Raw genomic sequence first — 24472 nt, 5'->3', positions numbered from 1 at the left:
AGATTTATCTCTTCTTTAATCTTTGTGACCTTTCCTCCTAGTCATTTTAAATTCGATCATTTCTTGTTTCTCCAGATGTTTTAGTTTCATCATGAGGTTATTCACCTGCTCTGCTTCCATTCTTTTAATGTGAGTGCTGAGGGCAATGATCTTGCCCCTTAGCACTGCCTTAGCTGTATCCCATAGGTCTCTTTGTGATGTATTTTCATTGTCCTTGTGGCTTATGAATTCATTAATTTCATCCTTAATTTGGTCTGTGACCCAAGTGTTAGATAACAGTGAGGGGTTTAGTCTCCAAGTATTTGTATAGCCTCTGTGGTATCCTTTGTTATTGAGGGTTACCTTGATTCCATTGTGGTCAGATATAATACATGGGATGATGTCAATACTTTTGTATTTTCTGAGGTTCTTTGTGTGGGCTATGACATCATCTATTTTGGAGTATGTTCCATGGGCTGCTGAGAAGAATGTGCATTGGGTCTCTGTAGGGTGAAAGACTCTGTACAGATCTATCAGATCCATTTGGGATATGGTGTTACTTAGGTCTTCAGCTCCCTTGTTAATCCTCTGGGTGTTAGATCTGTCTCTTGGAGAGAGTGGAGTATTAAAGTCTCCCACTATGATTGTGTTTGGGTCTATCTTGTTCTGTAGTTCCATGAGAATTTGCGTGACATATGTAGGGCCTCTTTTGTTCGATGAGTATAAATTTATCACTGTGATGTCTTGGTTCTGGATTTTTCCTTGTATTAAAATGTAGTGCCCTTCTTTGTCTTTTTGAGTTGATTTTAATGAGAAGTCCAGCTTGTCTAAAATCAGGATGGCTACTCCTGCCGTTTTGGTAGGTGCGTTTGCTTGGAAGATCTTGCTCCATCCTTTCATTCGGAGCCTGTTTTTGTCCCTTGATGTAAGATGGGTCTCTTGAAGACAACAGATAGCAACTTTTTGTTTACGGATCCACTCTGTCAGTCTGCTCCTCTTTATGGGAGAGTTTATACCATTTATATTCACAGAGATCATGGATAAGTGTGGTTTTTTCCCTTCCATTTTCCTGTTAGGCTGTTTTTCCTCTCCCTTTTTTCTCGTCTTTATTGAGCTGCTCTCTGTTCATTATTAATCCCAGTGACAGCTCAGGTCCGGCTCAGCCGGAGTGGGGGAATGGCGCTCTCCAGTGGCCATGGGAGGAACTGCCTTGGAAGTGTGCCAAAAACACACAGGTAGGTGATGGATGGGGGCAGGGGTGTCTCAAAACACAACCCACACACAGAGAAAAACGCAGATAAATATCATGTTTTCTGTTTTATTTTTTCGGTTGTGAGGCTTGAACTCAGGACGTGGGCACTGCCCCTGAGTTCTTTTGCTCAAGGCTAGTGCTCTGCTACTTTAAGCCACAGCTCCACTTATGTTTTTCTGGTGGTTCCTAAGAGAAGAGTCTCTGCCCAAACTTGCATTGAGCTGCCATCCTCAGATCTCAGCCTGCTCAGTAGCTAGGGTGACAAGCATGAGTCATCAGGGCCCATCGATAAGCAATATTTTAGTGTAATATGGTTTTGCTGTTCTGTTATTTGAGCTTAGTGTCTTGTACACCATTTGAGCCATGCCTGCATCTCCTTTGGCTTGTAGTTTTTGTTTTTAATAGTTATCCTTCTTTCCTAGGTGTGTCTCTCAAATAGTAGAGTTCTGGCCTACCAAGCACAAGGTCCTGAATTCAAGTCCAATAGCCATTTAAAAGACAAACCATGACCATCCCTGAGTGTGAACTGATGCAACGTGTTTTTCCTGTGGAGCTGTGGTCACCAGAAGGAGTCTGCTTGCTACTGGGGCACAGAATTGGATGCTTCTCTGTGCACTTTTCCTGACGAATCAGCTCTCTAGGAAGAAAGAACCATGGGGGGAGGGCTTGCTGGGAAAGTTTATTTAGCAAGTGCTAGGTCCTAGATTTCATCCTCAGTCCGGGGTGTGTGTGTGTGTGTGTGTGTGTGTGTGTGTGTGTGTGTGTGTGTGTAATCATGGAGCTCAGGGGTGGTAGTACTTTTTGCAAAAAGGACCAGAGCGTCTGTACTTTCAGCTGTGCTGGCCAGACGACCAATAAAATGTCTCAACTCTGTTGCTTAGTACCAAGAGCATCTAGAGATGACGTGTGAATACATGATGGCTGACTGTGTGCCAATAAAACTTTATTGACAAACATGGGGGGCAAGCTGGGATTGTATTGCTTTGGTTTATGTTTGGGACAGAATTTGGGTGTTACGCATAGATAGCTAGGCAGGTGCATTACCACTAAGCTACAACTCCACCAGCCCGAGCCAGATTTGGTCCTCATCCATGGTCAACATAATCCAGTATTTGCCAAGAGGATCCACCAAGGAGCCCAGGCAGATACCAGCAACCTAGGTCTGATGCCAGGCCCTGCCAACCAACCTCACACCCGGCTTCACTTTCACTTCTTCCCTGGGCTTCATCATAGCCTGGCTAAGTGATCTGGGACTTTGCCAGGTGGCCCGAGGCACATCCACACCTGGTAAAGCCCCAATCAGGCCACGCCCCCCCACCCCCAATGCAGCCCTGCTCACACCTGAGTCTTGTCCATCTCTTAAGCCTTGCCCGTCTGTGAGCCTTGGCCTCTCACCAGCCATGTCACTCACCCAGCCATGCCCCTCCGGACCCGCCCAGGCCCCCCCAGACTGGGTGAGAACTATCCAGACCTGAAAGGAGGAAGGCCCAGGCACTGTGGCTAAAATTCACGTGGCCTTGAGCTCAGGCCACCGGTCCTGGGCAGGGCCAGCCTGCCCTCTGGTCCTCTCCCCCCTGCCGGCCCGCGGCTACCACCGCTACTCACAACCTGCTGCCAGGCTATTTCCGTACAATGGGCAGCGAGCCTGCCACCCTCCCTGCGAGCCCACCCAACGCCGCCGCCTGCAGGATGGGGCCCAGCAGGAGGTCCCCGCACCCCATGCCAGCCATGCCCCATACCGCCTGCAGCGCCCCATGCCAGCTGTGCCCCTATACTGCCTGCCACACCCCATGCCACCAGCCGCGCCCCTATGCCACCTGCTGTACCCCTATGCCGCCAGCCGCATCCCCAGCTCCTGTGCCAGCTGTACCCTCAGCACCTAACCCTGACGCCTCCCGGTTCTCAACGCCATACACTAGCATTCCCAAGGACAGCCCCCCTTCCACTCCCACGTGCAAAGGCTGAAGGACAGGGTCAGGCTTCATTCACAATGGATTTATTGGCCAACCTCTCAATCCAAGCTTCCAGACATGCAAGGGGGGTGAGCCAGGGCTACAGCCTCAGGCCTGACCCAGCTTCCCGGTTCTGGGAACAAGACACTTTCCCACACCTGAGGCCAAAGGTCAGCCCGGCCTGGGTCCAGCCCCCCTCCCCCAAATCCTGGCATCACCTCCCTGGCTGGCTGCCCAGTACTTGTTCCTGGCCCACCCAGGGCAGCCATGGCTGCTCAGCAGGTTTGCTGAATGACTGAATGAGCACAAGGGACCAGCATGAGTGAGCGCCAATGACTCCAGGACCCTGGGGGTGGGCATGTGTTGGGCTTGCACCCACGTGGCTACATTTCTTTGGTTTGGGGGTAACCTGCTGCCAGACACCAGAGCAAGGCTTTCTCACCCTCGATGTATCCCAGGGCCTGTGTGGGGCAGGAAGCTCGGAGCCTCTGGAGCTGAGGCTCCCAAGGCGCGCAGGCAGCTAGTCACCAGGGTGCCTGGGCCAAGATACGGAAACCAGGGACCTGGCTGGCCCAGTCACCAGTCACCAAGCGAGTATATCAGAACATGGCTTACAATTCTTTGGGGGGGGAGGGAGTGGGGTTCATGATGCAATTTCAGAGAAAAAGGAACCAATCAGAAAACTGCCAGGGTTTCTGACTGCATTCTGTGTCCCCAACCCCAAAGCTGTCACTTTATGGAAGGGCCTGGCGGGGCGGGGGGGGGGGGGGGGGGGAAGGGAAGGGGGAGAGAGGGAGGGAGGGAGGGAGAGAGAGAGAGAGAGAGAGAGAATCCTTTATTCCCACAGAAGTCCTTCAGCTCCTATCCCACGGAACCTGACATCAGCCCCAGAAGGCTAGCACTGGCTGGGTGGAGGAGACAGGAAGTGAAGGCTTCTCACAGGGGAATTCTGCGGCAGGAAGCTCCCACTCTGTTCCTGGGCGGGTCCTGGGCCTGGGTCTGCTCCCCAGGCACCCCCTAGTCTGCCTTCTTGGTCTTCCTCTTCCTGGTGCCCTCGCTCAGCTCCTCCTTGGACCTGGGCAGGGCGGAATGCTGGGGGCCCGGCCCCGCCCCGTGGACTCCCCCGTGGCCCACGCTGTGGCCTGCCCCGTGGTTGTCATGGTGATGGTCACTTCCCCAGGACGCCCCAAACAGCACCGGGCAGGCGTAGCCCTCCAGGACATCGAATGGACAGCTGTGCGAGTGAGTAGCGGTGAGGAACACCTGACGTGCAGTGGCCGGAGGGCACCGAGAAGGGGAGAGGAGAGAGGAGCAAGAGTCAGAGATGTTCCACAGGTTTGGGTCAGCGACCTTACATTAGGTGTACATTTAGGTACATAATTGTACCTAAAACCAAACAACTACTGAACATAAAAAGGTCTAGAATAGACCTCTCAGTGGATCACAACAGCTCAACAAGTATGTACATATGATCATATAAGACAAGGATAAGCAAACTCTATTGTTGACGTTATATTTAAAGTTCTAGGGGCTGGGAATATGGCCTAGTGGCAAGAGTGCTTGCCTCCTATACAAGAAGCCCTGGGTTCGATTCCTCAGCACCACATATAGAGAAAATGGCCAGAAGTGGTGCTGTGGCTCAGGTGGCAGAATGCTAGCCTTGAGCAAAAACGAAGCCAGGGACAGTGCTCAGGCCGAGTTCACCGCCTAGGACTGGCCAAAAAAATTAAAGTTCTAGGTGAATTTCCTTTGGCGTACACCACGTGGCTACTGTATATGATTTTGGTACATTGGGTATTGTATATACACCTACCTGATCTAGGGAAGGGAAAGAAAAACGAGGGTGTAAGATATCATAAGATACATACTCACTGCCCTATTATGTAACTGTACCCCTTTTGCACAACACCTTGTCAAAAAAAATTTGTTTAATAAATAAATAAATTTTAAAAAAAGAAGCTGGAGGCAGAAACAAAAAAAAATAATATTTTTTTTAAAAAAGAAAAAAACCCAAAAAAAACATAGTGCTCCCTGCCCTCCCCCCACCCCCCAATCCACTCTCCAATTCTTGATGGGCGTGCCTGGATTCCTACAGGAAGGGAAGCCCCATCCCCAGTTAATGGGAGTTCCTGAACCCCAAGAGACAGGGGCGGGCACATGGTCTATAGGTTACTGAACCCGTCTGTCAACTGCTTGGAACTGGGAGTTTCTTATGAACCTGCCCCCAGACCTGACCCTATGCCACATGTTCAAGTCTTGTGTCTCTCGTCCCCATGGCGTCCCAATTCAGCTATCCATTGGAGCTGAATTGGTTTGTTGGTACTTGGAAATCCTCCAGAAGTAAGTCTCGGTGCCACTGTCCTGTTTTGTGTTATATGTTTTTCTGAAACCTGGGACCAGTCCATCCAGAACTTCCCCAATAAATTCATCTTTTTACTTGAAATAAACAAACCAAAAAAAGAGTCAGAGAGGAGGCCCTGCCCTGTACACCCAGGATGTTGGCCAACTGGCCCCCAGGAGTCCTCCCTATACCTGGAGCTATGTCTGACCATTTTGGAGGTGACTAGATCTTAGGGCATAGAGGCGGTCTGGGGGTACAGGTCAACCAGTGGCAGAATGCTTCCTATTATGCACAAGGTCCTGGGCTCAATCTACAGATCCATAAAAACAAAACCAAAAAGAGTTAGCTTTTCCGGGTGTGGTAGCACACATTAGGCTGTATCTCAAATATAAAATAAAGAAACCCAGAAGCACAGCTCTCACTCCTATAATCTCAGCTACTAAGGAAGCTGAGATCTAAGGATTGAGGTTCAAAGCCAGCTCAGGCAGGAAAGTCCATGAGACTGTTATTTCTGAAAATTACCCAGAAAAAGCTAGAAGTGGTGCTGTGCCTCAAGTGGTAGAGTGCTAGCTAGCCTTGAGCACAAAGAGGCTCAGAGACAGCACCTAGGCCCTGAGTTCAAGTTCCAGGATCAACACACAGAAAAATTTAAAATAAGGCTGGAAAGGGGGCTTAGTGGTAGAGTGCTTGCCTAGAATGCATGAAGTTCCGGGTTCGATTCCTCAGCATCACATAAACAGATAAAACCGGAAGTGGCACTATGGCTCCAAAGTCGTAAAGTGCTAGCCTTGAGCAAAAAGAAGCTCAGGGACAGTGCTCAGGCCCTGAATTCAAGCACCAGGACTGGCAAAAAAGTAAAAATAAGTAAATAAAGTAGGAAATGTGTCTGTGAGAGGGAACCAGCCCCTCCTAGCATGAGATACACAATGAGGGTGTGAGAGTCGACCTCCCACAGACAGGAGGACCTGGACAGTCAGTCCTGGAGCCTGAACTCAGGGCCTGGGTGCTGTCCCTGAGCTTGTTTGCTTGAGGCTAGTGCTCTACCACTTTGAGCCACCGCTCCACTTCTGGTTTGCTGATATTGATTAGAGACAAGAGTCTCACGGACTTTTCTGCCCAGGCTATCTTTGAACCATGATCCTCAAATCTCAGCATCCTGAGTAGCTAGGATTACAGGCATGAGCTGCCAGCCCAATCAGCTCTTAAGTTTCTGACATAGTGTCTTACTGTGTACCTCAGGCTGGCCATGAACTGTCAGTTCTCTGGCCTGCACTTCCACAGGGCTGGGATTACAGGCAGTGCTACCATACCTGACAGCTCCCAGCTTCTCCTCCCTCCGGCCTCCATTCAAGGTAGGGGCCACTCAGCCTTTACTCGGGTGGTGCCCTGTGCCACTGGGCTTGTCCCCAGGCCCCCACTGGACCCTCCTCCTGGACCTCCATCCCTACTGTCTGGGTGTGTCCCCACGCCCCAAAGCCTGGGAGGCGCTGGTGGCTTACCTTGCAGGACACCATGAACATGGTGAAGAGGAAGATGAGGCTGGCCTTGGACACTGGGAGCCACCGTGTCTGCTGCAGCGTGAACAGGATGGCCCATACAGGCTGGCCTTGGTGGGGCTGTTGGAGTGGATGCCATGACTGACTATGACATTCCCCATCTCCCTCCCTCCCTGCCCCCACCCCAGTCCCTGGAACAGCTGTAGTGGGAGATGGGCAGGTGGGATAACCTGGGATAAACCTAACCTTGATTCAGGTTGGAGAAGTCTCCCTAACGCTCTAGGCACTCAAGAGTGCCATGTCCCTGGCCCGGCCGGGCAGAGGGGCCAGCAATCCTAGGAAGACCCCCACGCAGGCGCTCAGCCCACACCACACTTGGGCACGCGTTTGGGTTAGTATGCACGCGCCAAGGGAACACAGAGCCACTGGAGTGAATGTCTGCTGCTTTTCTCTCTCTTTTTTGTGCTGGCACTGGGGCTTGAACTCAGGCCCAGAGTGTTTTAGTTTCTCAAGGCTGGGGCTCTATCACTTGAACCACAGATCTACTTCCAGCTTTTTGCTGGTTCATGAGAGACAAAAGTATCACAGACTTCCCTGCCCTGGCTGGCTTTGAACCATGATCCTCAGAACTCAGCTTCCTAAGTAGTAAGGATTACAGGCATGAGTCACCAATGCCAGCCACATTGCTTTTCTTTCTTTCTTTTTTTTTTTTTTTTGCCAGTCCTGGGCTTGGACTCAAGGCCTGAGCACTGTCCCTGGCTTCTTTTTTGCTCAAGGCTAGCTAGCACTCTGCCACTTGAGCCACAGCGCCACTTCTGGCCATTTTCTGTATATGTGGTGCTGGGGAATCGAACCCAGGGCCTCATGTACACCAGGCAAGCACTCTTGCCACTAGGCCATATCCCCAGCCCCTGCTTTTCTTTCTTGACACTTGGCAGAAATGTTGGATTCTGTCCAGAAGCTTCTTTTGAACCAGGAAACTCCTACTCACCCATCAAAACCCAAATCAAATATGACCTTCCCCTCTGCAGCTCTCCCTGGTTCCACTCTGCAGGCAGAGCTGCAGCCCCACTGTGGGTCTCCCCATCCAGAGTCTCTGGAAGCTTCTACAAGGCAGTCAGGGGCTGAGGCCCTAACCCAGGGAGGGCTGCTCTGACACACCGGGTACTCACAAGGACATGTGCAGGATCTCATTCGACTCCGGCTTCCAGACTCCCCGGAGCAACTGCTCCACGCTGGACAAGAGGGCGACCCCAGAGCCTGCAGGATAAGGCAGGGTGTACAGGGCTGAGACAGGAAAACTATCTGGGCCACTAGGCGGGCGCTCAGCTGCTGAGCCAAGCCTCCAGCCCAGGTTTGCACTGGTTATTTTTGAGATTAGGATCTCCCTTCCTGCTTGGACGTGCACCTGAACCACCATCTGCCTATTTTCTCAGGACTCTTCTCATTGCTGGGATGACAAGTGCCCACCATCAATCACTTGGAAATAGAAATGCACAGACTTTTCTTCCCAGGTTGGCCTAGAACTGTGATCCTCCCAATGTCAGCTTCTGATGAGGCTTAGGATGACACAGCACTACACCCAATCATGGGTTGTGAAGGGGAAGGGTCATATTACCCAGTTTCTGCCTGAGTTGGCCTCGAATCACTATCCTCCCATTCTCAGCCTCTGGATTCGCTAGATTACCAAGGGGAGTGACTGGCACCTGACCGGGACTATTTCTGGGAGGCTGTGCCCTGGTCCCGCTCACCTTTGACCCAGCCGGTGGCGATCATGATGAACCAGCCATGGTGGTAGTGGTGGTGGGCGTGGTGGATGCCCACGGCAATCTTGCGGACCCTCACCACCTCCTTCATGGCCACAAAGATGAGCTTCACGGGCAGGAAGCTCACGCACTTGTAGAATAGGTCCAGTGGGCAGAAGAAAATCAAGTACCTGTGGACAGAGGCAGGTGGGGTGATGGGGACCCCAAGGCCGTCCTGGGGGGAAGGGGGGGTCCCAGGGGCTATGGTGGCATGGGGCACTGGGCTTGGGACAGGGATAGGAAGGGAGTCTGTACCACCAGGTCCTTTCTCTCCCATATCCCTCCCCAGAGCTGGGGGTGCCCCTGACTTCAGCTCTGCTCCCCACCATCTGGCTTACCAGACGGCAGAGGCCAGCAGGACACTGGAGTTGTTGCTGAAGTAGTCGATCACCGGCTCTCCCAGAAGCAAGTCCGCCAGGATGTAACTCCCGAAACAGTGCAACATGGCACAGAGCCAGGACGCGGCAGGGTGGCGCCGAGACAACTCCATTGCTCCTGGAGGCACCGGGGTGGGGATGTGCCCCAGGTCATCATGGCGCCCACCTGCCTCTTGCCAGCCTGGCCTAACTCCGCTGCCATGCTGCTCAATACCTGCGCCCATACCATGCTGGCACTCACTCTGCCGTGTTGCAAGACCTGAGGCTCAGAGAGGTTGCTCCCCAGCCCAAGGCTGCACAGGACAAGTGTGGAGCTGAGTCGGACACTCTCTGCCAGGCCCAGACAGGTGGCCCTGGTGACAGCAAACACCTTTTGTCTCACCAAGACACCAGGGGAAGCATTTGTAGGAAAGAATAAGTCCTCAAAAGCTCATGGTGCCAGGCGCGGGTGGCTCACAGCTGTAATCCTAGCTACTCAGGAGGCTGAGATCTGAGGACCAAGGTTCAAAGTTGGCCCAGGCAGGAAAGTCCCCGTGAGGCTCTTATCTCCAATTAACCACCAGAAAACTGGAAGTGGTGCTGTGGCTCAAGTAGTAGAGTGCTAGCCTTGAGCTGAAGAGTTCAGGGACAGCGCCCAGGCCCAAACTTCAAGCCCCACAACTGGCCAGGAAAACAAAAAAAGCTCATGGTGACTTCTGATTACAGAAGTCTTGTCCACCAGGGGAAAACTGAGGCTGGGGACACTGAGGTGGTCATGCTCACCTAACCAGATGCAAGGGTCCTTAAGAGCCTGTTTCTTTCCTTGTTTTGTTTTAGGACAGATGTAAAAATTACCACTTAGAGCTATTGTTTTTAAGAGTTCTAGGTCAGTTAGGTATCAGTGGCTCACGCTGGTAATGCTGACTACCCAGGAGGCTAAGGATTGAGGTTCAGGACTATCCAGAGAAACAATTCCCAGAGACTTCTTATTTCCAATTGACCAGCAAAAAGCTGGAAGTGGAGCTGTGGGACAAGTGGTAAAGTGCCAGTCTTGAGGGGAGAAAAAAACTTAAGGGACAGCACCCAGGTGCTGAGTTCAAGCCTCAGGACCAACACCCACCCCCACACACACCCCAAAGCTCAAGGCCAGCCTGGGTCACTATAGCAAGATCCTGGTCTCAAAGAATTAAAAAAAGGAAGAATCTAGTCATTTCAAAATGTTCATGAGGTCACAACTGCTAGGGACACAGGATACACTATCTATCCCAACTCTCACATTTGTCACTCCCCACAGATTCATTTATTTACTAGTCCTGGTGCTGCCCCCTCATCCCCTACCCCAGGTGCCATCCATTTGGCCTTCACAATCCTAATGGGTACTAATATCCTGTGTTGATGTTAATATTGTCACCTCCTCCTCATACCACACACCTGATGGGGGCCTGGGCATATCCTGGCATCTTAAAGCAGTATTTCATCACTTCCCTCCTCACTGAGGTATAAAGCACACCCTCTGCTCTCATGGCAACACCTAATCTTAGTGACCACCTCCGCTGTGGTTTCTATGCCCACAAAAGCGCAAAGTCTTGGGAACCTGATTTCCAGTAAGATGGTGTTAAGGCAATGAGGCCTTTAAGCGATCTCAGTGAGGAAATTAGGTCATTGGGGGTGTGGTCTTGGCAGGGGTGGGATGTGCACAAGATTGCTGTTGTTGGAGGCGTGGCCTAGCAGGAACCTAGCTGCCCTCTTGGTGTTAGCTGGTTGCTAGGAAACCTGGGTGGGGGTGTGGCTCAGAAGCCTGGCAAGCACAGGCCCAGGATCTCCCCAGCACCAAGAAAATAAACTACCACTTTGGATAGCAGTATGGAGGTTTCTCAAAAAGCTCAATATAGACTTACCCTATGACACAGCCATACCACTCCTAGGCATATATCCTAAACAGCAAGTCCCAAGATATCAAAAAGACATTTGTACTTCCATGTTTATCATGGCACAATTCACAATAGCCAAAATATGGAAACAACCCAGATGCCCCTCCACAGATGAATGGATCCAAAAAATATGGTACCTATACACAATGGAATACTACATAGTGATTAGGAATGGTGAAATATTGTTATTCACAGGGAAACAGTCAGAACTCAAACAAATAATGTTGAGCGAGACAAGCCTAGAACACAGAAAACAAACAGGCATGATCTCCCTGATATATGACTGTTAAGAAAGGGAGACGGAGGGGCTGGGGATTTGGCCTAGTGGCAAGAGTGCTTGCCTCGTATACATGAGGCCCTGGGTTCGATTCCCCAGCACCACATATACAGAAAATGGCCAGAAGTGGCGCTGTGGCTCAAGTGGCAGAGTGCTAGCCTTGAGCAAGAAGAACCCAGGGACCCAGGGACAGTGCTCAGGCCCTGAGTCCAAAACCCCAGGACTGGCCAAAAAAAAAAGAAAGGGAGACGGAGAGACAGTAGAGACCAGGTCTGTGAAACCAAAAACTGCTTGTCAAATGGTATTTCCCACAGGATTGGGGCAGCAATGTAACAGTATGTAACTAAAACCAAACAACTACTCAACATATAAAGGTCAAAAATTGACCTCTCAGTGGAATACAATAGCTCAAAAGCTATGTATGTATGTTCACATAAGACTACTGTCCACATATTGTCTAATATCGACATTACATTTAAAGCCCTAGGCGAATTTTCTTGGGCTTGGCCATGTGGCTACTGTATATGTTCTTGATACATTGTATATTGTATATATGTCTACCTGACCTAGAGAAGGGAAAGAAAAACAGGGCCTAAGATATCACAAGAAATGTACATACTGCCCTACTATGTAATTGTACCCTTTTTGCACAACACCTTGTCAAAAAATGGGTTCAATTAATAAAAAAATTAAATTAAAAAAAAAAAGAAAATAAACTAAAACCTGTTTCAGGGGCTGGGAATATGGCCTAGTGGCAAGAGTGCTTGCCTCGTATATATGAAGCCCTGGGTTCAAAAAAAAAACACCCTAAAACCTACAAAACAAAAACAAAAACAACACACACACAAAAAACAAACCTACCCACAAGACTTGTCTGCCTGCTTTATCATGGGTCTCTTTCTTCCTTCTGCACAGAACACTCTTTTTTTGTCGGTCGTGGGGCTTGAACTCTGCCTGGGCACTGTCCCTGAGCTCCTCAGCTCAAAGCTAGTGCTCCACCACTTTGAGCCACAGAGCCACTTTCTAGAATATCATTCTTTTGATACTCACTTCCGGATAAATACATATACATATATATATATATATATATATATATATTTTTTTTTTTTTTTTCCAGTCCTGGGGCTTGGACTCAGGGCCTGAACACTGTCCCTGGCTTCTTCTTGCTCAAGGCTAGCACTCTACCACTTGAGCCACAGCGCCTCCTCTGGCCTTTTCTATATATGTGGTGCTGAGGAATCGAACCCAGGGCTTCATGTATACGAGGCAATCACTCTTGCCACTAGGCCACATTCCCCCCATTTCTGGATATTTTTGATGCTTAATTGGTCTCCTGCAGTTTCCTGCACCAGCTGAGTTTGAACAATGATCCTCAGCTCTCAGCTCTCAGCTTCCTGAGTAGCTGCGATTACAGGTATAATCTGATGTATACTGATACCCAGCTGTGCTTTTGGCTTTGAAGTTGTTAATCTCTAGAATAAATTATGTCCTGTCCTGGTCATCTATTTAAAGCACAGCATGGAGGTGAGACTTAGCCTCCCAGGCAGCTGCTGGTGGATGCTGCCGGGCTAGGCGTGGGAGGTACCATGTTTTGCAGAAATCGATCCCCATCCACCTAAAAATAACTCCTGGGGTTGAATTCTTCCCTGGGTCTTACTGTGTCTTCTTGGATCAACCCAGGGACAGAGCAGGGGGTGGGGGCAGGGTCTGGCAGGCACCTGTGCTAGTTCCATGAACATGAAAGTCACATGACCAGGTGCCAGCTGGCTCTGACACTCACTCTGGAGCCCCAGCCCCCAGCCTTGGATCCTTGTGCTGGAAGACAGCTTGGGATGAGGGCTCACCCAGCATGTGCAAGGCCTGGGTTCCATCCCTAGCACCCACAAAAAAAGAAAGGAAGGAATAAACATGGCTGTGTAATCCATCAATTCTGTAATATCATCTTTTTCTTTGGTTTGTTTTTGTTTGAGAGTGTATAACTATGTACTCCAGGCCGAACTCTCCATCCTCCTGCCTCTACTTCCCCAGTGTTGGGATTACAGGAGGTATGCATGACCAGGCCCAGCAATCTTGGAGTTCTGGGTAAGCTGAGGCACCCTGTTTCAATCAGCCATTCTACAGGGTTCTTGGGATGGTGAGTGGAGAAACTGCTTATCTTAGGGTTTATGGGGGAGATTATTCTGGAAGTGGAATGAAATAGAAAATAGCTGACAGGGGCCAGTCATCAGTGGCTCACACCTGTCATCCTAGCTTCTCAGGAGGCTGAGATCTGAGGATCACGGTTCAAAGCCAGCCCAGACAGAAAAGACTGTGAGACTTATCTCCAATTAACCACCAGGTGACTAGAATTAGCACTGTGACTCCAAGTGGTAGAGTGCTAGCCTTGAGCAAAAGAGCACTGGGACAGCACCCAGGCCCTGAGAATAGCAAATTCTAGTCCAGTCTGGCTTACATAGTGAGATCAAGCCCCATTTCTCAAATGTTTCCAGTTCAAACCAGAATTCTCATCCCAGGAGTCAGTGAACTGAGTCCATTCATATCCCCCCCACACTCAGGCCTTCAGACGGGATCTAACCAGGACGGGGGTGTGGGGGGGGGCATGGCTTTGCGATGGGGACGTGGCCTGGGGCTGGGTGCCTGGCTCAAAAGGTACACCCTAGCCTAAAGGCCTAGAATTCAAACCCCAATACCTACCTACCTACCAATTAATCAACCACATATTTCTATTGGATGCCTGGGACATTCCAGAACCATAGTGCAGTTTTTCTTGAAAACATAGCTTTGGCAGTCCCAGTCCTAACTCAGTGTACAAGTATCAGGCCAATTCTTACCTGGTTGGGCTTCACCTGGCCTGCTTGCCTGTGTCCAAGCGCTGGGACAGGATTGATAAATCTCATCTGGGGGATACTGTGCTCTCCCCGACCCTGAGGACCATTTTTGGGTGTTATATCGGGAGTGGTGAAGCAGCAGTATCCCTTTCATAGTACACTGGTATAAAGCAATCGGTCTTATTTTGTGGACCTTCCAACACTACAGTCACCCTCCAACCTCCCACTAACTACCAAGAACGAAACACAGCATCAGCTTGGATCCTCAGATGTCAGCCTCCTGAACAGCTAGGATTCTAGGTGTAAGCCACTGGTATCTGGCTACAAGGGGGTTTTTCTGGCTACAGAGGATTTTTTTTTTCTTTTAAGTTACCCAGGAAATGCTGGGTGTGGTGGCTCATACTTGGAATCCCTCCTACGTGGGAAGATTGCAATTTGAAGCCAGTTGGGACAAAAAAATAGTTCCCAAAGACCTCCATCAGAACCAATAGCTAGGTTTGTGTGATAGGCCCCACTTGTCACCCCAGCTACTCTGGAAGATTAAATAAGAGGACTGAGGATGACCCCAGGCATAAACTCAAGACCTTATCTCACAAAACAACAAAGCAAAAAGTGCTAGGGGGCTTTTATCTGGTGATAGAGCACAGGCACAGGACCTGAGTGCAAACTCTAATACTGCTGAACAAAAAGACAAGAAAAAACTGGGGGCAAAGAAGAGAGATGAGGGGGCTAGGGATATAGCCTAGTGGCAAGAGTGCCTGCCTCGGATACACGAGGCCCTAGGTTCGATTCCCCAGCACCACATATACAGAAAACGGCCAGAAGCGGCGCTGTGGCTCAAGTGGCAGAGTGCTAGCCTTGAGTGGGAAGAAGCCAGGGACAGTGCTCAGGCCCTGAGTCCAAGGCCCAGGACTGGCCAAAAAAAAAAAAAAAAAGAAGAGAGATGAGCAGTACGGCCCTTCTGTCTGGCCAAGGAGGTGCCTTCTGCAGGCTACCACGCAGCACGAAGTCTCTTCCCAGACACCAGCACCATGTTCCTTGGGCTTTCAGAAAAGAAAATTTTGAGCCAGGCATGGTGGCATCTCCTGTAATCCCATCCCAGCACCAGCGATCCAGAGTTCCAGGCCAGTGTGAGCTACAGAATAAATTCAAGACCAGCTGAGCTACATATAAGACATAATCTCAACACCACCACCAAAAAAAAAAAAAAAAAAAAAAAAAGCTCCCAGAAGCATTTAATGTGCAGGCCAGGTTGAGAACCTGCTGAGGCTGCAGAACATTCGAACGTCAACTTTATAGAACCTCCTGGCACTTCTGGTCTGTATAGTTCACTGGAGATTCCAGCAGAAACACCAAGATCCTTCCCACAGGTGTCCTCATTCACCCCCGCACACTTGGGGTTCCCGCTTTTCAGTTGTAAACTTCCAGGTGTACGCACCAGGAATTCTCCAGACACCAAAGTGTATTTTGGCTTTGCAAAGTAAATGTGTACTACAAAGTAAACACAGTGGTCTTGAAGCAATTGACTCAGGCTCAGGCAAGTTACAAAGGTAAAAATAGAACAGTTGAACTAGTGAAGGGCAGATTGCTGTACTTACCCCTGGAACTGCACAAGTATAAGGGGGGAAGTTCAGTAAGGAGGGTGTTATGACTGGGGGAAGTTATTGTAATTATCTTTCTTCTGATTCCAGCTTGATTATTTATGAGCACCTATTTTTACCACCTAAAAAAATAATAAAGCTATTTCCATTCTGATACCTCTCCTCCAAAAAAGAATGTATTTTTTTCTGAGAAAAGGGGGTAATTTATATCCAAGTGGGAGAAAGGATTGCAAAGTTTCAGTGATCTTTTCTTTTTTTCCCCTTTCCTTAAACATAGCATCAAGTTGCTGGTGCTTAGAATAAAAATTACTAGGAGATGAAGGCAAACCATTTTTTTTCTCCTTCATGGTGAACTCTGTGTGTGTAAAAATAGAACACATTCCACTAAGCACATTTGTCCTCATTTAAAAGAACTTTTTTTTTCTTTTGCCAGTCCTGGGGTTTGAACTTGGGGCCTGGCTTCTTTTTGCTCAAGGCTAGCACTCTTCTTCTTGAACCACAGCGCCCCTTCTAGCTTCTTCTATATATGTGGTGATGAGGAATCTAACCCAGGGCTTAATGTATGCGAGGCAAGCACTCTACCGCTCAGCCACATTCCCAGCCGCCGCCTCCTCCAATGTTTCAATTCAAGAAGGAGTGGGGTCTACCTTCCTGGGTCCCCAGAGCTTGGCGGTCCCAGGTCACCCCGCTGGGAGCCGGGGAAGCTGACCTGGTTCGGCCGGGCACAGACCCGCGGGGGCCCGGGGCCTGGGGGTCCGGGCGGGTGTCGCCAGGGAGGGGTTCGGGTGTCACTTTGGCAGTCCCCCCAGCACGACGGGTCCTTCCTAATATAGACAACCGAGCCGCCGCTACGCACCGTCAAGGGCGGCCAGGGGAGGTCAAAGCAGCCAGCGGCTGGGACCCCGACACCCCCAACACCCTCGCATCCTTCCCGCACACCTGGGGGTCCCGACGTCCTCCATCAGGATCCCAAGCCCTTCCCTCCCCACCTGCCCCATCTAAACAAGCTCCCCTCACCTCCCTCCCCCCAGACCCACACCCCGGAGCTCCCCGCCCCCGCCCGCGGGGCCGGATCCCACGATTTGCCCCCTCCCGTCGCCTGCTCACCGAGCCCGTCCTCCCCTCCGCCGCCATTCGGGGCTCCCCTCCTCGGCGACCCCCGTTGCCTCCGCAGTGACAGTGCCTTGCAGCGCCCAGGCCCCGGCTCACCTGGCTCATACTTGAGGTAGAGGATGGAGACGATGAAGTAGCTGAGATCGAAGACGGGGAAGAGCGGCACCCGTGAGAAGCTGAGGGCCAGCTCGCCCAAACTCAACGCCGACAGCAGATCCATGTTGCCCGCCGGGTGCACCGCGGGGCCGGCCCCGCGCCCGGGAGACTGCGCCCCCGCCGGGGCCGCCCCGAGCCAAGCCTTCCAAGCTCCGCCCCCGGTAGGAGGGGCCTGGGAGCCTGGGGAGGAGGAGCCGGGAACCCCGGGAGGAGGGGCCTGGGAGCCTGGGGAGGAGGAGCCGGGAACCCCGGGAGGAGGGGCCTGGGAGCCCGGGAGCCCTGGGAGCCCTGGGAGAAGGAGGCTGGAGCCCCGGGAAGGGGGGCCGGGTCCCCGGGAGGAGGGGACAGGAATCCCGGGAGGACGGGCCGGTCGTCCTAGGGCGGGCTGGGGAAGGTCCGGCCCCACAGGAGTTGGACTCCTGAGATCTAAGGCTCTGTCCCTCCGCGTCATCACAATTTCCCGTTCAGCCCAGCGAGGTGGGGAGGACCCTTCCTCCCCCTCCGCACGGGAGCAGGTGGACTGGACAGGAGGGCTGTCCATTCCGTAGGCCTGTCCTCCCCAAGGACCTCTCCCCCCGTCCCTGGGCTGCTGCGTTGGCTGGGGTCCTGCCCCCGCGGGGTCTTGATGAACACTCCTGTCCTTTGTGGAGCCGAAATGGGACTCAGAGGTCCCGTGCGGTCAGACTCCCGGGTTCCGCGGTGGCTCGGGCTCTGGGGGACCCCCTGGTGCCCGCGCGGCGAGGATCTCTCCTCCAGGTGGAACCCCATTTGGGGTCTACTGAGTTGGAATTTGTGTCGAGAAGGCAGCTCGGGGGCCAGGACCCCTGCACCACCTCCAAGAGTTCCAAACCGGACCCCAACAAAAGAGACCACTCCGCCGGCACGCCAGGCCTCAGGCAGGCGCGGTACACCTCTTACGTCACTTCCGGTCACGCCCACATCCACAGAAGCACCGCCTCCCAAACAGGGAGCGGCTCACTAACTCCCCTACGGCGGCCTGGCCTGCAGAGGGCGGGACCCTGAATACCTTAGTCTTCGACTGGTCCAGTCCTCTCAAGAGTTGCCTCAGGATTGGTCGGCTCTTGCTCGGCTTCCCCTCCTTTTCGGAGGTACTTCCGCTTCCGGCTCGGACTGACGCTTCGGCAGTAAAGATGATCGGGGACATTCTGCTGTTCGGGTAATTAGGGGGACCGGAGAGTGGGAACGGAGAGCCAGACTGTTTGGGAGGCGGCTGTGGTAAATGAGTTCTCCTTCCGCAGGACTTTGCTGATGAATGCTGGAGCCGTGCTCAACTTCAAACTGTGAGTAGGCCGCATTGGGCTGCGGCTCCACCCAGGGAAACGTCGGCCCACCCCCAGGAGTGCCAGCCCGCCCCGCCTATGTCCCCCTCTGACCACGCCCCTACCATGTTCTTCTCACTTGACCTTGTGGGCAGCCCCGACCGCTCAATCTGGACCTGAGGTCCTGTTGTCGCCTCCCTCTTTCCCCTTCCTCCCCAGAGCCTTAGATTCATTCCCCGCCCCTTCCCAAGAATCAGCCCCCGAGGACTTTGGACGAAGACCTCGTTCACCCCGGTGGCTTCAGGCCTGCTATAGACATTACTGGACAAGCTGTCCAGAGAGGGATATTTCACTCCCCGAAGTTACACAGCAGTTGGGCAGTATTCGCACACTTCTGAGCTGGGTCTTGCGGTCTTAGGTCCCATGAAAGCTGGACGTTGTTGCTTGTCTTTGTAGGAAAAAGAAAGACACGCAAGGTTTTGGGGAGGAGTCGAAGGAGCCCAGCACAGGTAAGGTTTTCTTCTTAGATCCTAGACTTATACATACCACTTCAGAAGGCACACTTCTTTCTCCCCAGGCCATCCTCAGATTTTCCTTTCTCTTTCTTGTGCTCATCCTTGGGCTTGAACTCAGGGCCAGTGTGCTCTCCCTGAGCTTCATTTGTTCTAGATTAGTGCTCTACCACTTAGCCAGAGCTCCACTTACAGCTGCTGTTGTTTGTTTTTTTGGTGGGGGGGTAGTTTATTGGAGATAAGTATCATTGACTTTTCTTGCTCAGGCTGGCTTTGAACTGTGATCCTCAAATCTAAGCCTTTTGTTGTTGTTGGTGGTGGTGGTCGTTGTGGGGCTTGAGCTCAGAGCCTGGGTGCTGTCCCTGAACTCTCTTGCTCAAGGCTAGTAGTGCTCTACCACCTTGAGCCACAGCACCACTTATGGTTTTCTGGTGGTTAATTGGAGATAAGAATCACAGACTTTCTGGCCCAGGCTGGCTTCAAACCTTGATCATCAGATCTCAGGCTCCTGAGTAGTTAGATTTAGACATAAGCCACCAGTGCTGGGCATGATCTCAGCCTTTTTTATTTTATTTTATTTTTTGCCAGTCCTGGGGCTTGAACTCAGGACCTGGGCACTATCCCTGAGACTGTCTGTGCTCAAGGATAGCACTTTACCACTTGAGCCACAGCACCACTTGAGGACTTTTCTGCTTATATGGTACTGAGGAATAGCTTCATGTGTGCTATGCAAGCATTCTTACCACTAAGCCACATTCCCAGCCCAATCTCAGCCTTTTGAGTAGCTAGATCCCCTAGATTTTAAACCTCATGAATATTCAAGCTCAGTAGAAAGTGTACACTCATAAGTTTTTCTCATTCCAGAGGTTGTACTTTTTTTTTTGGTGGTGCTATTGGGGTTTAAACTCATGACCAAGGCCTTGTGATTGCTAAGCAGGTGCTGTAGTATTTAAGCCAAGCCCTCAGACTTTTCCTCTTGGGTTATTTTGCCCAGACCTCCTGGACCATGAGCCATGCTACTTAGGCTTCCTTTGTGCCTGGGATGACCAGTGCACACCCTCTGCCTAGCTTTTTTATTGACTGAAATGGGGGGGGGTCTCAGAAACTTTTTGCCCAGGGTGGTTTCAAACTACAATCCTTTCAATCTCATTCCTGAATAGCTAGAATTAGGCATGAGTCTGCTGCCAACCTTGGCCTAGAATTCATTGCTTAGTCCAAGCTGGTCTTAAAGTTGAGATCCTCTTAGCTCAGTCTCTCAGGTGCTGGGATTGTAGTTGTGTACCACCACGTGGCCATATGTGGGGGAATTTTGCTTTGTTTTACTTTGTTTTTGATGGTAGTAGAGATTGAACTTGGGGCTCTACCACTGGAGCCTCAGACCCCAGCTCTGGATTTCATGCACTTAATCAATAGGTGGACTCTCTGACCATGCATTCATTTATGTGTTCATTCAGGCAGCTTCATCCGTTGACCACCACTCTTGGAATAGGCTGTAGTGATCATCTGGATTTCAGTTTCCTGTTAGCCGGGATGACAGGCCTGTCCAACTATGTTCAGCTACTTGTTGAGAATGGATCTTATCAGCTTTTCTGTGGCAGCTAGCCTTGAACCTTGGTCCTCCTGATCTCAACCTTTCAAATAGCAGGGAAATAGGTGTGAGCTACTACCATGCTGGGCTTCTCTCTAGCCTCTTTTTTCTTCTTTTTTTCTTTTTTCTTCCTGTAGGTTGTAGGGCTTGAACCCAGGGCCTGGGCACGGGCATTGTCCCTGAGTATTAGTGCTCAAAGCTAGCGCACTATCACTTTGAGCCAAGTGTTCCACTTGTGGTTTTCTGCTGTTTAATTGGAGATAAGAGTCTCACAGGGTCTGGGAAGGTGGTTTAGTGGTAGAGTGTTTGCCAAGTATGCATGAAGCCCTGGGTTCGATACCTCAGCACCACATAAACAGAAAAAAAGAAAAATAGAGTCTCACAGACTTTCCTGCCTGGGCTGGCTTCTAACCTCAGTCTCCTTAGCCTCCTGAATAGCTAGGATTACAAAGCGTGAGCCACAAGTGACCAGCTTCTCTGGCCTCTTAATGTACTAGATTGCCTCCCCTTGGAGGAGGCTCTGATCCTTTAGTCAGAGGAGGTCAGAGGAAATTATAATCAAAGCAAACTTTCTGTTTGACTTTCATGAACTACAGATGCTTTTTTTTTTGGGGGGGGGGGGGGAGTAATGGATGTTGTGGATGAATCCCAGGCTCTGTGTGCTAAGCTAGGCTTCTACCACTGAGCCAAAGTAACTGCTACCCTGTGTTTGGGGTTAAAGTCCCTGGGCAGACTCTCATTGGACAGACTTGAGTCACATGCTCCTTTCTGAGCCAGTCAGAGGATTGGTTGGTGGCCAGCCCAGTGGGGAGGGCAGAAATCCCCAGTGGGGAGGACAGCAGTGGCTATGGAGGGTTATCTTAGTAATGAAAATGTGGTTTTGGGCTTTCTAGGCGACAACATCCGGGAGTTCCTGCTGAGCCTCAGATACTTTCGGATCTTCATCGCCCTGTGGAACGTGTTCATGATGTTCTGCATGATCGTGTATGTGGATCCCACCCTCAGCCCCCTCCCCAGAACAGCCCCTGGTGGTCATTCTCTGTCCTTCAGTGTGCACTTGGAGCTCTTGCTTTCTGCTTCCATAAAAACTCTCCAAGGTAGTGAGGAGCCTGGGGTCAAGCTGCAATACTAAAGCACAGCCAGATGTAAACTCCCAGCTGTGCCCGGCACTGCTCTGCACCTATGGCTCTCTCCCTTCGCCATCTCTCTTTGCTCAGCCTGTATCTGTATTCACTCAGATGGAAATGTGGATTACATGGCCTGCTAGCTGCTGCTGGCTCCGGCCCTGTGTGTCTTTGAACTGCATTCCTCAGATCTCAGCCTCTTTGAGTAGCTAGGATTACAGGGGTAAGCCACCAACACCCAGTCACATTTCCTTTTTCTTTTCTTTTTTCATTTTCTGTCACTAGAATCATGAACCCCATCAACTTTACATGTTTCTTTTTTTTTTTTTTTTTTCCAGCCCTGGGCTTGAACTCTGGGCCTGGGCACTGTCTCTGAGCTTCTTTTGCTCAAGGTTAGCACTCTACCACTTGAGCCACAGTGCCACTTCTGGCTTTTTCTGTGTACGTGATACTGAAGAATCAAACCCAGGCCTTAATGCATGCTAAGCAAGCATTCTACCACTAAGCCACATTCCCAGCCCCACATTTCCTTTTCCTTTTGGATTAATTTTAGATTTATGGAAATTTTACCGAGATTATTCTGGAAGTTTCCATTTTGGGGAGAGGTCACTACTGGGGTCTCACACTGTGTTGTGACTCCAGACTGTCTCCAGACTGGATAGACACTGATCCTGTCTTCCATGCTTTCTTCAATGAACAGACTTTATTTAGTCAAAAATATTTTCTTGCCTCATGCCTGTAACCATAGCTGTTTGGGGGGGGTAAGCTGGGGAGATCCTGGTTCAAGGCCAGTCCAGGCACAAAGTTCACAAGACACCATCTCAGCCAGTGGCAAGATGTAGTAGTAGATGCCCGTCATCCTGACCACAACAGGAAGCCTAAGTCAGAAGATTGAGGTCCTGGCTGGCTCTTGGCAAAGAGTAAAACCCTGACTCCAACATAACCAGAGCCCAAAGGGCTGAGGATGTGGCTACATTGGTAGGCCATCTGTCTGGAACCGTAAGGTCTCAAGTTCAACACTCCAACCTCCCAAAAAAGTGATCTTTTTTAGTGATAAAAACTACCACAGTTACAGGAACAAAAAAAAATGGGCTGAGATGTTACAGATTGGTATGAAGGGTTTGTCCTTCTGTCTGCTGGGGTTTGGATCCAGAATCCCATCTCCTTGCAGAATCTGTAGATGATTTTGTCTCTTCTCTAACAAGGTAGCTCAGGTCCTCCTCCTCTTCCTCAGCTTCTCTCCTTCCCAGTCCCCTCCCCCTATAGACTTAACACTTGCTGGAGGTAACAGAGCAAGACTGCACACTTGTGGAAACAATTGTTATGTTGTATTACTGAGTCACTTTTCTTAAATAAGTGGCTCCAGACCAATGAGTCCAGCCTTGTGTCTGCCATCCTACAGCGCAGCACCTCCTGTGTTTTACTGTTAAGAGAACTCCCCGCCCTCATAGCCATTTTTGCCTTCTGCCTTTTCCAGACTGTTCAGCTCCTGAGCCTGCAGAAAGAACTCAGACCTCCCCTCCCCAGATGTCTCAGATGTTGACGCTGCCTTCTTTTTTCCCAGTAACTTCCAGAATGTTTGGACCAGAAAACCCAGGAACCTTCTCAGAAAGCCCAAGGTTGTGGTGGGTGGGCAGGGTCATACGTGGCCTCAAGGCATGCCCATGTGGCTCAATGGAGTCTGGAACTGGAAAGGTCCCCTCAAGGCTTCAAGGCCTGGGCTCACTTGGCTGTTCCACATGAAAGAAGACCTTCTAGATCCTTCCATCATGGGGGAGTCTCTCTTCTGGCCAGTACTCACACGTAACCTGCTTCTGGATATTTCTTGGTTGACTTATAATTGACTATACTTTTGGTTAGAGTTGTACAGATTTTTTATAAATCATTTCACTCCACAGACCTGTGCTTTTCTGCCCAAAGTAGGCGCTCTCCCACTGGAGGCACACCTCCACTTTCCACTTTTTGCTGGTTCCTTGGAGATCAGAGTCTCTTGGGTTTCTCTGCTTGGGCTGGTTTTGAACAGGATCCTCAAATCTCAGCCTCCTATCTAGCTAGTATGACAGGCATGAGCCTGGCTAGCTGGGTCTTATTCCTAACTTTACCAGCATGTTGTGTGTTGCTTGCCAGGGATTGAGCCCAAGTTCCTCCCCTACCTTGGTGACACTGAAGTTATCCCTGCAACTTTAAGGAGCTTGCCACCTGTCACAAGGTGTCATCAGGGCGCTGGGCCCTGCTGAGCTCAGATCATCCCTGGGAGGAGTGCAGGCAGCTGGCCGGGACAGGAGGAGGGAGCACAGCCTCATCACCTGCAGTAACTGGGTGACAGTGGTACTTGGGGGCTGATGTGAAGGGGTGCCGGTGCCTGTTCCCAGGGCTGGCACTCCCCAGTGTACTTTTTGTGTAGGTTATTTCCAGGGTGCGATTTGAGTCTTAATGTAGGAGGTCCAGTTCTTGGAAGAGAGCCCGGTTTTGCTGCTGGGTGGACAGCATGATCCTAGTCGCACAGCTGTGGAGTTTGTTGTGGTTTTTGAAATCCTGACACATAGGGGCACCTGGATGGAGGAAGCCATAGTATAGGCTACTTGACCTCCTGGCTGGAAGTAAAGCTCATTTCTAAAACAGCATTTTTGCCTATATAATATGTATATTATACTTAAACTTTGGGGATGAGGTTTCACTGTCACCCTGGTTGGATAGCCTTGAATTCCTGGGTTAACTGATCTTCTCATCTCCATCTTCCCCACCCCCCAAGTACCTGGGACTATAGGAGTATATTCCTCTGTTTGGTTATTTGTATAGTCTGAGTTTGTAAGTCTGGTTTCAGTTTGAGACAGAACTTCATTATGGACCTCAGTCTGGCCTTGAACTCCTGCCTCAGTCT

At 50.7% G+C, this 24472-nt stretch overlaps 2 protein-coding genes across 2 annotated transcripts; one reads left to right on the top strand and one right to left on the bottom strand.

Annotated features, from left to right (window-relative positions):
• Window positions 1-3999: 3999 nt before the first annotated feature.
• Tmem38a (transmembrane protein 38A) lies at window positions 4000-17230 on the bottom strand. The gene is given in 7 exon segments (XM_048342715.1): window positions 4000-4446; window positions 7024-7115; window positions 7118-7140; window positions 8193-8280; window positions 8772-8956; window positions 9164-9320; window positions 17028-17230. Coding segments are annotated over 7 exon segments (915 nt in total). The 5' UTR covers window positions 17152-17230; the 3' UTR covers window positions 4000-4200.
• Window positions 17231-18150: 920 nt separating this feature from the next.
• On the top strand, window positions 18151-23488 carry Smim7 (small integral membrane protein 7). The gene is made up of 5 exons (XM_048342716.1): window positions 18151-18264; window positions 18347-18388; window positions 18824-18876; window positions 21361-21451; window positions 23069-23488. The coding sequence occupies exons 1-5, from the start codon at window positions 18239-18241 to the stop codon at window positions 23082-23084; spliced, it is 228 nt and encodes a 75-aa protein (XP_048198673.1). The 5' UTR covers window positions 18151-18238; the 3' UTR covers window positions 23085-23488.
• Window positions 23489-24472: the final 984 nt, after the last annotated feature.

The sequence above is a fragment of the Perognathus longimembris genome, chromosome 3 (assembly GCF_023159225.1).
Source record: "Perognathus longimembris pacificus isolate PPM17 chromosome 3, ASM2315922v1, whole genome shotgun sequence".
In the NCBI taxonomy this organism is placed as follows: domain Eukaryota; kingdom Metazoa; phylum Chordata; class Mammalia; order Rodentia; family Heteromyidae; genus Perognathus; species Perognathus longimembris.
Note: the sequence above shows the minus strand (reverse complement) of the source record. Positions and strands in the feature narration are given on the sequence as shown.

Excerpts from the sequence above, each read along its gene's own strand:
- Smim7 (XM_048342716.1), top strand. The coding sequence starts at position 18,239 with ATGATCGGGGACATTCTGCTGTTCGG. Across the intron at positions 18,265-18,346 it reads GGGGACATTCTGCTGTTCGG|GACTTTGCTGATGAATGCTG; the intron begins GTAATTAGGGGG and ends CTCCTTCCGCAG. Across the intron at positions 18,389-18,823 it reads GCCGTGCTCAACTTCAAACT|GAAAAAGAAAGACACGCAAG; the intron begins GTGAGTAGGCCG and ends TTGTCTTTGTAG.